This window comes from Moschus berezovskii, chromosome 12 (assembly GCF_049115385.1).
Source record: "Moschus berezovskii isolate FMDL1 chromosome 12, NW_MosBer_1.0, whole genome shotgun sequence".
Lineage (NCBI taxonomy): Eukaryota > Metazoa > Chordata > Mammalia > Artiodactyla > Moschidae > Moschus > Moschus berezovskii.
The window spans coordinates 68,635,089-68,648,822 of record NC_142471.1 but is presented as its reverse complement, the minus strand read 5'-3'; the positions used below and the strand labels follow the sequence as shown (position 1 = coordinate 68,648,822).

At 46.6% G+C, this 13,734-nt stretch overlaps 1 protein-coding gene and 1 pseudogene across 2 annotated transcripts; one reads left to right on the top strand and one right to left on the bottom strand.

Annotated features, from left to right (window-relative positions):
* Positions 1–1,881: 1,881 nt before the first annotated feature.
* On the bottom strand, positions 1,882–12,127 carry NOLC1 (nucleolar and coiled-body phosphoprotein 1). Of its 2 annotated transcripts, none has more exons than XM_055424791.2 (13): positions 11,960–12,127; positions 7,978–8,033; positions 7,737–7,867; positions 7,504–7,640; positions 6,926–7,091; positions 4,910–5,028; positions 4,648–4,789; positions 4,223–4,351; positions 3,803–3,913; positions 3,102–3,701; positions 2,803–2,915; positions 2,538–2,630; positions 1,882–2,363 (listed from the first exon to the last, which is right to left on the bottom strand). In XM_055424791.2, exons 1-13 carry the CDS (start codon positions 12,077–12,079, stop codon positions 2,205–2,207), a joined length of 2,076 nt encoding a protein of 691 aa, XP_055280766.2. In that variant the 5' UTR covers positions 12,080–12,127; the 3' UTR covers positions 1,882–2,204. The 2 variants fall into 2 exon arrangements, with proteins under 2 accessions (XP_055280766.2, XP_055280767.2); XM_055424792.2 differs by having other exon boundaries at positions 7,737–7,864.
* Positions 5,102–5,531, top strand: LOC148776016 (ubiquitin-ribosomal protein eS31 fusion protein pseudogene; annotated as a pseudogene).
* Positions 12,128–13,734: the final 1,607 nt, after the last annotated feature.

Sequence of the window (13,734 nt, the reverse complement as noted above, 5' to 3'; positions counted from 1 at the left end):
AGTATATTAAAAAGCAGAGACATTACTTTGCCGACCAAGGTCCGTCTAGTCAAGGCAATGGTTTTTCCCGTGGTCATGTATGGATGTGAGAGTTGGACTGTGAAGAAAGCTGATCGCCGAAGAATCGATGCTTTTGAACTGTGGTGTTGGAGAAGACTCTTGAGAGTCCCTTATACTGCAAGGAGATCCAACCAGTCCATTCTAGAGGAGATCAATCCTGGATGTTCATTGGAGGGACTGATGCTAAAGCTGAAACTCCAATACTTTGGCCACCTCATGAGACGAGTTGACTCACTGGAAAAGACTCTGATGCTGGGAAAGGTTGGGGGCGGGAGGAGAAGGGGACGACGGAGAATGAGATGGCTGGATGGCATCACCGACTCTGTGGACGTGAGTTTGAGTGTACTCCGGGAGTTGGTGATGGACAGGGAGGCCTGGCGTGCTGTGATTCATGGGGTCGCGGAGAGTCGGACACGACTGAGCGACTGAACTGAACTGAACTGAACTGAAAGGCTGGACTTATAGCCTGAACATGATACCATGACACAAGGTATAGTCAGGAAGGTATAGCTCACAGTGAGCCTCCACAGGTCTGAACCCTAGCCCTCTAACTGGCACCCAAGTTGTTCTGAGTAGGAGGGCTTTGGATTCACATTAGTAAAACTCCAAAAACACATATAAACCAGTCAGTTTATTATTTGGTAGTAAGATGTAGAACTTTCACCATGCAGACTTTATACGTATGTCAGCATACTTTCTTCCTAGCGGCAGTTACACAGAAAACCAGGTTATCAGGTTACTTGGAACCCAAACAAGGGAAGGCTAACCTTAACTTACACCTCATCTATAAAGTTAGGGCACGCTTTCCCAACACAGGGACAGCCCACTACCAGAGAACTTGGAGAGACTGGAGAACTCAACTTTCCTCCTCACTTGCCCTGGCTGAGCACTGCAAACATTAATCTCCTACAGTTCTACAATCAGCCTGCATGGCCAAGAGCCATATCTCTGCTCACAGGTTTTTTTTATTGTTACCTCCACTGATACTGAGGTTCTAAAGGGGGCATGTGAGTTGCTCCCATGTACCAACTACAAGACAATAACCCTGTTAGAATGCTCTCCCAACCCCACTCTAACTCAATATCAGATAAAATGCTTTGTAAAGGTTGTTCTCCTCTCCATTAACATATACGGAGATTACCTATAAATTCACCTGACTAATGTAACCTAATTCCTACTGAGGACTGAGGTTTTTCATTATTGATTTCTTCCTTCACTTTCTTGACCAGTGACTCCCAAACATGTAAGAAGTTAATCAAACTATTTTGTGTCACCACACTACCAAGACAGGAATATCAAGTGATATGTGCTTTTCAGATTAAATTTTGTGCTCTAAAATGTAAAAAAATTGAGAAGATATAGTCCTCAGAAGCCAATCAAAAATTATCTTTGAACAATAAAAAAGTTTATGCTTTTAAATTAATAAACATATATTGCAAACATTATGTGATAATAAAAATACAAAAAAAAAAAAAATATCCAGACTGACCCCAGGGTATTCACACATTAGAATTTTGTCTGAAATAAAACAATGACTTTTATCCTCCAAAGTAGGTAAGTCCATGCTGGCTGAAGATTTCAGTCCTAGACCCCATGAATGAGGTACATAGCTCATGCTTAATTATATACATTAACAATGGTTAATGTTAACTGCCCCTCATCAGGACTCTGAGGGGTAGGAAGGATGAAAAGTGGACACAAGCACTCACATAGGCCGAGTTCTCCAATTATAAAAATTCTTACATGTGACCTTTACCAAGTCTTGGGAGACAGCTAAGATTTTAATCTGTGGGAACCCACCTCTGAAAACCACAACAAAAATCAATAAGAAATGATTTAATAGAAAATATACAAATTTCTCAGTATGAAGACTTTCACAGAACATGGAGGGAATGACAACTAAAATTTTCCTTAAAAATGAACACTCTTTGTCCTTGCTATCCAACACTCAAAAAACAAATCTGTACAAAACAACGAACACAAAAAAGACCTTAGAGGGTGTTACAGTGCAGAGTCTTCAGACCTATTCTAAACTGCTCTCTTCACCAAGACCCTCCCCTGATAGAGCCTAGGATTCCCAGGTCCACTGGGGACGATGAGTGGGCTCAGATCATCACCCTTGCTGTGCCATAGACGGCCCATGGTCACTCGCTGTCAAACTTAACAGAGTTGACTTGGACAGAGATGGAGCCTCCCCGGTAGCTGCCCCGCTTCTTCTTGGTTTTCTCATGCCGGAAGGATTTGCCTTTGGTGAACTTCAGAACTTGATTGGCTCGCTCCCCCCAGTCTCCAGCTGCACCCCGCTGGTAAGCAGAAAGAGGTGGTTAGCACACAGAGGGCAACCCCAGGGCCCTGTCATTTCTTCTTGCTCCAGGCAACTCAAACCCAGAGAACCTATCAACCAGGACCAAACACTGTACTCTCTCCCACTCCACCCCACCCCCTCAAGGATGGTGAAAACCCCTCGTTCTCCTCACCTTGGCGTCAAAGGAATTGTCTGCCACTCGAGCATCCACCTCGATCTCCTCTTCCCTGATCCTTCGGAATGGGGAGGATGCCCTTCGTTCTCCCTGGGGAAGAATGGAATAGGAAATTCAGGATGGAGCAGTCATGGAATAAAAAGGCCCTCCTGAGCTACATACTCAAGCGTGTGTGCCAGGCCAGGCAAAGAGCTGTCCAGATGATCTGCAGTTTTTGTCTACTCTAAAAGCTGGCTCCTGAGAGGAAAACAAGACAACTTACCTTCTTCCTTTTAGGAAATGTGTTGGGGGTCTGAGGCTTTATCTTCTTTGCTGGAGGAGTCTCTGCCTCCTTAGCAGCCTCATTCTTCTTCTTCTTCTTCTTCTTTTCTGAACCTACAGAACAGAAAGCCAGACTCAGGAAACCAGTTTCCTGTCCCATCCTCCCAGGCTCCCACACTGAGGGCCTTCCAACTAACTGGAAGCTGGTCAGGGGCTTTGGCTCCCTAATCCACTCCTCTAGAGTACAGCCCATTCTGGTTTAGGAGACAAAACCAGGAGGCAGGTTTTTTGGATACAGACCTGGCTTAGCAACCGCCACTGCTGCCTTTTTCTTCTCCTCCTCCTCCTCATTGCTGCCCCGGTCTGCTTTTCCATTCTGGGCAGTCAGTGCAGAGGTGCCATTGGCCTTGGTGGCCTGTGGTCTTGGAGTGCCCTTGCCCTTGGGTTTCTCCTCCTCCTCACTGGAGTCATCAGAGGAAGACGTGCTGCTGCTCTCGGCCTTTGCTTTCTTCACGGAGGCTGGTTTGGAAGGGGCTACGGCTCCCACCTCCTTCCGTGGCTTTTTAGTTGGGGGTTTAGGTGTCTTCTCTTCCTCTTCCTCGCTGCTGGAGCTGTCTGAATCCGAGCTGCTGCCCCCAGCACCCTGAGAGGCCTGCTTGGCAGGCAAAGACAGGGCTGCCTTGACTGTCGCCTTGGACTTAGGGGTGGCTACAGTCTTCTTCGTCTCCTCCTCGTCGCTAGAACTGCTCTCCTCCTCACTGGAGCTGCTGTCAGCCTTTCTGGTTAGAGGCTTCTGGCCACTGCCTGCAGCCTGCTTGGGAGTGGCGGCTGGTTTACTTGAGGGATTCTTGATGGTACCAGCTGGCCTGGCAGAAGCTTCATCTTCAGAACTGTTGGAGTCTAGACAGGGAAGTTAGAGTGAATAGGTCCCGGAATCAGGCTAAAGGGGGCCCTCGGAGCTACCATCGCCCTGAGGGCCTCCTACGCTACACCATCCTTACCTGAGCTGTCTGAAGAGCTCTCTGCTGCCTTCTTTGCTGGAGCCGCTTTAGTAGCTGCCTTGGCGATGACTGCCTTAGCTGGAGGTTTCTTTTCTTCCTCAGAACTTGAATCTGGAGAGAAGCAATGGCATTAGGCTGGGTCCAGAGTCCCACCAGAGGCAAGAAAAAGAAGTGTAGGGAGTTCCCTGGTGGCCTAGTGGTTAGGACTCTGGGCTTTCACTTCCATGGCCAGGGTACAATCTCTGGTCAGGGAACTGAGACCCCCACAAGACATGTGACAGCCAAAAACAAGAAGGATGCAAAGACCCGCATAGAGCATTAGCCCTGTGGTGCTTCAGAGAAAAGCAGAAGGGAACAGAAGCATTTCCTTCCCTACTCCTCACACACTCCCAGACCCACTCACCATAGAAGATGACTCACCAGACTCATCGCTGCTCTCCTCACTGCTCTCCACAGTCTGCTGCTTCTCTGCAGCTTTCTTGGGGGACTGAGTTCCCAGGGACTTCTTGGGTGGGGGAACAGAAGGCGGGGGGACTGAGCTATAGGGACCTGTTTAAAAGGGACAGTGTGATAAAATATGAACACAAATCTTTTGATACCACTTCCTTCTAGAAATGGAGCTTAATTCCCTTTCCCTTGAGGGTGGGCTACGATTAGTGACTCATTCCTAACAGACTAGGGCAGGGACGATGGCATGCCATTTCTGAGTTACAAAAGGCAACCTTAGGCTTTCTCCTATCTCTGGGATAGGCCAGTTGTCAGGTCAAGGTGCATGTGGTGAATGCAGAGGTCCTCCTGCCTTTGGGCCCTGGTCAGTGGTAGCTTGACTCCCTGTGTTCAGTCACCTGGCTTTTTTTTCATGGGCTTTTTCTTCTGCTCCTCTTCCTCCTCCTCACTGGAGGAGTCTTCACTGCTGGAACTCTTTTGGGCAGGTGCGGCAGCTGCTTTCACTGGGGCCTTACCCACAACTTGCTTTTTAGGTATAGTCTGCATCACACAGAGAAAATCAATTACCACAGGAAAATGTTGACCCAACGAATCCTTCCAGGAAATGGAGGACTTCCACCCCCTTGTCCCCTCTTCCCTGGTAGAAATTAAGACCTATACCTTCTTAGAGGTGGCTACTGCCTTTTCCTCCTCTGAGTCATCATCACTGCTGCTGCTGCTGCTGCTACTACTAGCTGCTTTGCCGTTGGAGACTTTAGGTGCTGGCCGAACTGATATACCTAAGAAAATAGAAATACCATGAGTTTAAACACAGTTTTTGGACCCGCCACTTTCAGTGGCACTGCCGCCAAGATGCAGATTTTCATGAAGATCCTGAGAAGAATGACCATCACTCTTGAGGTCAAACCCTCAGCTACAACAGAAAACGAAGAGCCAAAATCCAAGATAAAAAAGAATTCTTCCTGACTAGTAAAGATTGATCTTTGCTGGCAAGCAACTAGAACATGGATGTACTTCGACTACAAAATTCAAAAGGAGTCCACATTTCACCTTACTGTTGGGACTTCACGATGGTGCTAAGGAAGAATTCTTACATAAGTCCCAAGAACAAGCATAAGAGAAAGAAGACTAAGCTAGCTGGCTGTCTGAAATACCATAAGGTGGATGAGAATATCCTTCAGATGATAGCTGGGCTTGAGTTTTTACAGCCAACCACTCTGACGTACATTATTGTGGCAAACGTTGTCTGATCTATTGTTTCAACAAACTACAAGACAAGTAATTGTATACTCGTTAAAAAACAGACTTGAGCTGGACTTCCCTGGTGGTCCAGTGGTTAAGAATCTACCTGCCAGCCTTCCCTCATGGCTCCGTGGTAAAAAAACAAACAAAAAAAAAAACCCTACCTACCAATGCAGGAGACACAGGTTCAATCCCTGGTCTGGGAAGATCCCAAATCCCCTGGGACAACTAATCCTGGGTGCCACAACTACTGAGCCCACACAACCAAAGCCCCAACACTCTACAGCCTGTGCTCTGCAACAAAAGAAGCCACGGTAAGAAGCCTGTACACTGCAACAAGGGAGCAGTCTCCATTTACCTCAACTACAGAAAGCCGATACACAGCAAAGACCGAGTGCACCCAAAAACAAATAAAAATATTTTCTAAACAGACATGAACTAGGACTTCCCTGGTGGTCCAGTGGCTAAGACTCCATGCTCCCAATGTAGGGAGCTGGGGGTTCGATCCCTGGTCAGGGGACTAGACCCCACATGCACCAACTAAGATCTGGTGCAGCCAAATAAATTAAATAAATATTTCTTAAAAAAAAAAAAAAGACATGAACTAATGAACATCAAAAAAAAGGAGTACCAAGATATTAAATGGCTATAAAAGCCTCCTCCTGTTAGCTTAGAACTTAGGAGTCTGTCACTTCTCTTGCCTTTGGAACAAGCATAAAGGTGAAAGCTGTGGTTTACTGCATTATCAAAGGATAAATTTCCTGCCCAAGTTCAGAAATAAACCTGTCTTCCAAAAAATTTTATGACGCAAATGGCTCAGATGGTAAAGTGTCTGCCTCCAATGCGGGAGCCCGGGGGTCGATCCCTGGGTTGGGAAGATCTCCTGGAGAAGGAAACGGCCACCCACTCCAGTACTCTTGCCTGGAGAATCCCACGGACACCTGGTAGGCTACAGTCCATGGGGTCGCAAAGAGTCAGACATGACTGAGCAACTTCACTTTCACTTTCTGAAGTCTCTTAAACATGTTTTCCCTCATTGCCCACTATTTCTATAGTTGAAAAAAGTGAAAGTGTTAGCTGCTGCTCAGACATGTCTGACTCTTTGCAACCCCACGGACTGTAGCCTGCCAGGCTCCTCTATCCATGGGGATTCCTTAGGCAAGCCTACTTGAGTGGGTAGCTTTTCACTTCTCTAGTGGATCTTCACGAACCAGGTATCGAACCTGGGTCTCCTGCATTGCAGGCAGATTCTTTACTGTCTGAGCCACCAGGGAAGCCATTTCTGTAGTTATTAGTCCCTAATTTTAAAAATGACACCAGTCAATACCTCGTGTTCAACAACCAGAGCCATTTCATCCCTGTGGTGAATAAGGAATTTACACAACCTGATCAACCTGGTCCCCAGCCCAGCCTCTTAGGAAAAAAAAACAATACCTGGTTTGGCTGGGGCTTTAGCCTGAGTCTTCACTGCCACAGGTGTTGTCTTTGGCTTCTGGTTCTTTGGTGCCTCGTCCTCTGAGCTTGAGTCAGAATCAGAATCAGAACTCTGGGCCTTCTTAGGAGGAGCTTTGACTGTCTTGTCCTGCGGCTTAACTCCCTTCTGTTAGAAAAGCCAGGAGAATAAGCAAGAGTTTTAGGGCACCCAAAGGACATCCTAAGATACAAAAGCAAGCTCCCTAGGTGTTCCCTTTTTTAGGCCTTGTTCCTGCCATTCTCTGTTTAGAGTTCCCTGCACCTGTCCACAAAACATCTTTTACTCTTGGAGTCCTTGACAGTGTCCCAGAGAAACCCAATACTGTCAGGGATGCAGAATGGACCGAATTTCCTCTAGATTCAGGGTTCAACTTTTACCTGACAAAATCCTTTCCAAACTTCGTATTTCTACAACCTCTCTGAAAGACCTCGTAATAATTTGTTGTTGTATGACCACCACTACCAGGCTAAAAGCAAAGATTTTAGGTTTCCTCTTTCCAATCCCTTAACCAATTCCTTTCCTCCCCAAAGCTACAAACCTCAGCAGGCTTTTTCTTTTTGTCTTCTTCCTCCTCATCATCACTGGATTCTCCACTGCTGCTGCTGCTGCTCTCTGATGCTTTGACTGCAGCCTTTCCAGGATGCTGAAGCCGACTGGCCTGCTTGGCAGGTACAGCTGAACAAAAATATGGGTCCTGGTAAGAATCAGCCATTTAGTACTAGGAGACTACAAATCCTCTTCCTGGAACCACAACTCCCTGCTGGGCCTTACCAGCTTTCTTAGCTGGAGGCCCCTGGTTTTCCTCCTCACTGCTGTCTTCACTGCTGTCACTGGATGAAGTCTTCTTCTTAGCCACTGGTCCATTTGCCTGTAACTTCCGCTTTGGTGCCTTGGTGGACCTGCTGAGGCAGATTAGGCTAACTTCTGGGGAACAGGACCTTCTCAAACCAAAGAACACAGCCCAGCCTACTCGCAGGGAGAAAACAGCCACATTGGCAAAGAGAAGACTTACTTGAGCCAGAAACTATAGATATCCAAGAGGGAAGAGGCGTTGGCATCCTGCTGGGTCTATAAGAGAAAAGAGAGAAAGCAGGGTAAGAAAGTTTTATCCTGGTTATTCTATGGGAGTTCAAATTTTGTGTTACTCTCTCATTAAAAGTCACTTATTTTGTCTGCTCTATCTGATACAAATATTACATCTCTGAAGGTTTCTCCTACTTTCATAAATTAGGAGAAAAATATTCTATTTATGTATTTCCAAATTTTTGGTAGCAAAAACTTGGGTTATTCCTGTAGTTTCTGGCATCATCTATTCCCCTGCCTGTCAATCCTATTTATCAAAGCCTTTAAAAACGTGCATTCCCTTTATTCTAGCAGTATACTATACAGGAATTTATTCTTACCCATGACACAAACACCTACACAGGAAGATGTTTGCTGCAACCTGGTTTATAATTCCAAATCACTGGAAATCAACCATCAAGAGAAGATTAGTAAAAATCTATGCTAATTATTCAGTGCAGAACTGCATTCAGCTGTTAATTACACTGCTTATGAATTATGAGTTGGTGTCCAAAAAAAATGGCAAGCCATTACAGTATATACAAGAGTACAGGCTCAAAGTTAGATGAGGTATGAAACTTACTTCTGCCGGTTAGTAATGTGTGACCCTGAGTAAATCACTTGATCTTTCAAAACTGTTTTTCTTCCCTGTAAGACAAATAATACTATACAGCACTAAGTTGTTCAGAGAATGAGATAATGTACATAAAGGGCTTAGCATCTGGCCCTTACTATGCCCTCCACAAAGATTAGCTTTTGTCACATAAAAAAGATTTCTGATTCTGAAAGGCCCAATTCCATCCAGCCGGATGTGGAAACACTCTCTGCAGCCTCTAACAGTCAATTCAGAACAGTTCCAATATGAAAGCAGTTCTATCAGATCACATGTGGCAGGCTATCTCAGCCTAAGGAAGCCCTTTGAGGCTGATCTGATTTATAGCTTTTGTAACCTGATTCTATGACAAACAACAAGCCTACCTTCTTAGTCAAAGACTATGACCACTAAGGATTACCATATGAGCTTCCCTGCTGGCTAGGATGGTGAAGAATATGCCCGCAATGCAGGAGACTCAGGTTTGATCCCTGGGTTGGAAAGATCCCCTGGAGAAGGGAATGGCAGCCCACTCTAGTATTCTTGCCTGGAGAATCCCATGGACAGAGGAGCCTGGCAGGATACAGTCCATGGACTCCCAAAGAGTCATACACCTCTGAGTGACTAACCCTTTCAATTTTAAGGACTACCACACCACTCCACTCTATCTTAAAGGTGTTTTTTTGTGCAGTCTTGTCTGCTCTCCTTGAGATGGAGATTCCAAACCTTTCACATTCCTGGTCATCTTCCTTTTGCTTGTTTTTAGAACATCCAAGATAATCACGATGGCGTGATCACTCACCTAGAGCCAGACATCTTGGAATGTGAAGTCAAGTGGGCCTTAGAAAGCATCACTACGAACAAAGCTAGTGGAGGTGATGGAATTCCAGTTGAGCTATTTCAAATCCTAAAGATGATGCTGAGAAAGTGCTGCACTCAACATACCAGCAAATTTGGAAAACTCAGCAGTGGCCACAGGACTGGAAAAGGTCAGTCTTCATTCCAATCCCAAAGAAAGGCAATGCCAAAGAATGCTCAAACTACCACACAATTGCTCTCATCTCACACACTAGCAAAGTCATGCTCAAAATTCTCCAAGCCAGGCTTCAGCAATATGTGAACCGTGAACTTCCAGATGCTCAAGCAGGTGTTAGAAAAGGCAGAGGAACCAGAGATCAAATTGCCAACATCCACTGGATCATGGAGAAAGCAAGAGAGTTCCAGAAAGACATTTATTTCTGCTTCACTGACTATGCCAAAGCCTTTGACTGTGTGGATCACAATAAACTGTGGAACATTCTGAAAGCGATGGGAATCCCAGACCACCTGACCTGCCTCTTGAGAAACCTGTATGCAGGGCAGGAAGCAACAGTCAGAACTGGACATGGAACAACAGACTGGTTCCAAATAGGAAAAGGAGTACGTCAAGGTTGTATATTGTCACCCTGCTTATTTAACTTATATGCAGAGTATATCATGAGGAACGCTGGGCTGGAAGAAGCACAAGCTGGAATCAAGATTGCCGGGAGAAATATCAATATCCTCAGATATGCAGATGACACCACCCTTATGGCAGAAAGTGAAGAGGAACTAAAAAGCCTCTTGATGAAAGTGAAAGAGGAGAGTGAAGAGGTTGGCTTGAAGCTCAACATTCAGAAAAAAAAGATCATGGCATCTGGTCCCACCACTTCATGGGAAATAGATGGAAAAACAGTGGAAACAATGTCAAACTTTTATCTTTTGGGGCTCTAAAATCACTGCAGATGCTGATTGCAGCCATGAAATTAAAAGACGCTTATTCCTTGGAAGGAAAGTTATGACCAACCTAGATAGTATATTAAAAAGCAGAGACATTACTTTGCCAACAAAGGTGCGTCTAGTCAAGGATATGGTTTTTCCCGTGGTCATGTATGGATGTGAGAGTTGGACTGTGAAGAAAGCTGATCACCGAAGAATTGATGCTTGTGAACTGTGGTGCTGGAGAAGACTCTTGAGAGGCCCTTGGACTGCAAGGAGATCCAACCAGTCCATTCTAAAGGAGATCAATCCTGGGTGTTCACTGGAAGGAGATCAATCCTGGGTGTTCATTGGAAGGACTGATGCTAAAGCTGAAACTCCAATACTGTGGCCACCTCAGGCGAAGAGTTGACTCACTGGAAAAGACTCTGATGCTGGGAGGAATTGGGAGCAGGAGGAGAAGGGGACGACAGAGAATGAGATGTCTGGATGGCATCACCGACTCGATGGTCATGAGTTTGAGTGAACTCCGGGAGTTGGTGATGGACAGGGAGGCCTGGTGTGCTGTGATTCACGGGGTCGCAAAGAGTCGGACACGACTGAGCGACTGAACTGAACTGAAGGTGTCATAACCAAGAAAACAACTTCCACTCATTGATGCTTTCTGAGCATCAGGCACTGGTGCAGGCACCACTCTGCATATATCATGTTATTAAAATTCACAAAAATCCTATAAAGTGAATGATGACATGATCATAGAAGTAGAAACAGATTCAAAGAGATTAAGCAAGCTGCCTGGATCATACACTTTTAAAGTGGCAGAGACTGTTCCCAAAGCTACTTGTCTGATGCCGGAAGTCAACGATTCTACACTTGCTTGGTAGTTATGATGCTCAACCCTGCTTCTACTCCCGTTCATTTTTTTCTTTAGTAACAAAAATCCAAGTTTTCATTAACGGCTTCTTCGTGGCTCAGACGGTAAAGAATCTGCCCGCATGCGGGAGACCATATTAGAGCTCTGGGTCTGGAAGATCCCCCGGAGCAGGGAAAGGTTACCCACTCCAGTATTCTTTCCGGGAGAATTCCAGGGACAGAGGAGCCTGGTAGGCTTCTCCATGGGACTGCAGATCGGACACGACTCAGCGACTAACACTTTCACTTTTTTTCAGCTTTCATTATTTCTAAAGCAATTCTATTTGAATCCTGGGTAAATTCGTTTGAGTTAAACTCAACTCACGCTTGGCACTAGCGAACATAAAAGCCCAATGAAGGTACCAGGAGCCTCTAATGCCTCCGGTGGGACAAGGCGCTCCAGCCCGGTCGCACTCTGCTAGCTACGTGACCTAGGCCACGAGGGTCCCACGCTGCCACCGCCTCATCTCTCACCAGAAAAAAGCAAGAGTCAGGGCTAAGTAGTCAGACCTCGCGGAAGTGATACCAAGACTCCAGGCTTTCCGCCAACCGCCGAGAGCTCGGCACAAAGACCTGGCAGTCATTAGTCTGGCGGACCCCGCAGACCTCCCTACCTGCAGACCTAAGTATGTCAGGGCCCGCAGCCCTGTGGTGATCCCAGCCCAGCCCAAGATCCAAGCCCCGGACTCACAGCGCCTGTTGCCTTGACGAATTTATTGGCCACGCTCGAGAGCTGGTTATCTCGCAGAAAGCCGAGCACGAGGGGATACAGGTCACTGGGAACCACGCGGCGTAAGCCGGCGTCCGCCATTCTCCCGGTAATACGCGTCACTACCGTCGCGGACACACACGACTCAAGAAACCGGAAGAGGCGGGCTAGGGGAGGACCCGTGCAACGTCCTCGCGCCGCGCGGGAAACGCCGGAAGGGGCGGGCACACTCTCGGAGGCAGGGTAAAGGCGAAATTCATGAACGCTTTCCGGTCCCACGAGTGTCGCCATCTTGGAAAGGCGGAGCCCGCCGTTCTGCTTTGTGAAGGCGGAGCCCTGACGTCAAAGGTCACGCCCTTGGTGGCGGCGGGAAAGCTTCGGATTTCCCGCGCCTTGCCTTCCTACTGGAGCCACTTTTCTCAGTGCAGCGGTTACTCGCGCCCCTGGCATTCAGTTATCAGAGTAAGGCGTGGGTCGGCGGGCCTGAGCTGACCTTGAATTTTCTAAAGTTGGTCACATATACAACCGTCCCCTATTCGCGCTGCCAGTGGATTCCCACTCTTCTCCATCTTCACTTCAACACCCTGGAAGGCCCATTCTCAAAATACCACCCCAACCTCTGTACTCCCAACTCCATTACCGAGGGCCCTTCAGATTATCTGTGGTAGTGGTGAGGTGTTAATCTTAAAAACTGTCCACCTCAATCTTGACTTGCCCATGAGACAACTCTTCCCAGGTCAGCTTCATGAAGGGAAAAAGTTAGTTCAGTTCAGTCGCACAGTCGTGTCCGACTCTCCGCGACCCCATGAATCACAGCACGCCAGACCTCCCTGTCCATCACCAACTCCCAGAGTTCACTCAAACTCATGTCCACAGAGTCGGTGATGCCATCCAGCCATCTCATTCTCCGTCGTCCCCTTCTCCTCCCGCCCCCAACCTTTCCCAGCATCAGTCTTTTCCAGTGAGTCAACTCGTCGCATGAGGTGGCCAAAGTATTGCAGTTTCAGCTTTAGCATCAGTCCTTGCAATGAACACTCAGGATTGATCTCCTTTAGAATGGACTGGTTGGATCTCCTTGCAGTCCAAGGGACTCTCAAGAGTCTTGTCCAACACCACAGTTCAAAAGCATCGATTCTTCGGCGATCAGCTTTCTTCACAGTCCAACTCTCACATCCATACATGACATGGGAAAAACCATAGCTTTGACTAGACGGACATTTCTTGGCAAAGTAATGTCTCTGCTTTTTAATATACTATCTAGGTTGGTCATAACTTTCCTTCCAAGGAGTAAGCGTCTTAATTTCACGGCTGCAATCAGCATCTGCAGTGATTTTGGCGCCCAAAAAAATAAAGTCTGACACTGTTTCCACTGTTTTTCCATCTATTTCCCATGAAGTGATGGGACCAGATGCCATGATCTTTGTTTTCTGAATGTTGAGCTTCAAGCCAACCTCTTCACTCTCCTCTTTCACTTTCATCAAGAGGCTTTTTAGTTCCTCTTCACTTTCTGCCATAAGGGTAGTGTCATCTGCATATCTGAGGTTATTGATATTTCTCCCAGCAATCTTGATTCCAGCTTGTGCTTCTTCCAGCCCAGCGTTCCTCATGATGTACTCTGCATATAAGTTAAATAAGCAAGGTGACAATATACAACCTTGACGTACTCCTTTTCCTATTTGGAACCAGTCTGTTGTTCCATGTCCAGTTCTCACTGTTGCTTCCTGACCTGCATATAGGTTTCTCAGGAGGCAGGTCAG

What these genes read in the sequence shown, in the direction of transcription:
- NOLC1 (XM_055424791.2), bottom strand. Translation starts at nt 12,079, where the DNA reads ATGGCGGACGCCGGCTTACGCCGCGTGGTTCCCAGTGACCTGTATCCC. An exon ending in GAGCTCTTCAGACAGCTCAG is followed by an intron (nt 3,702 to 3,802) that starts GTAAGGATGGTG and finishes TTCCCTGTCTAG; the next exon opens with ACTCCAACAGTTCTGAAGAT. An exon ending in CATTTCCTAAAAGGAAGAAG is followed by an intron (nt 2,631 to 2,802) that starts GTAAGTTGTCTT and finishes ATTCTTCCCCAG; the next exon opens with GGAGAACGAAGGGCATCCTC.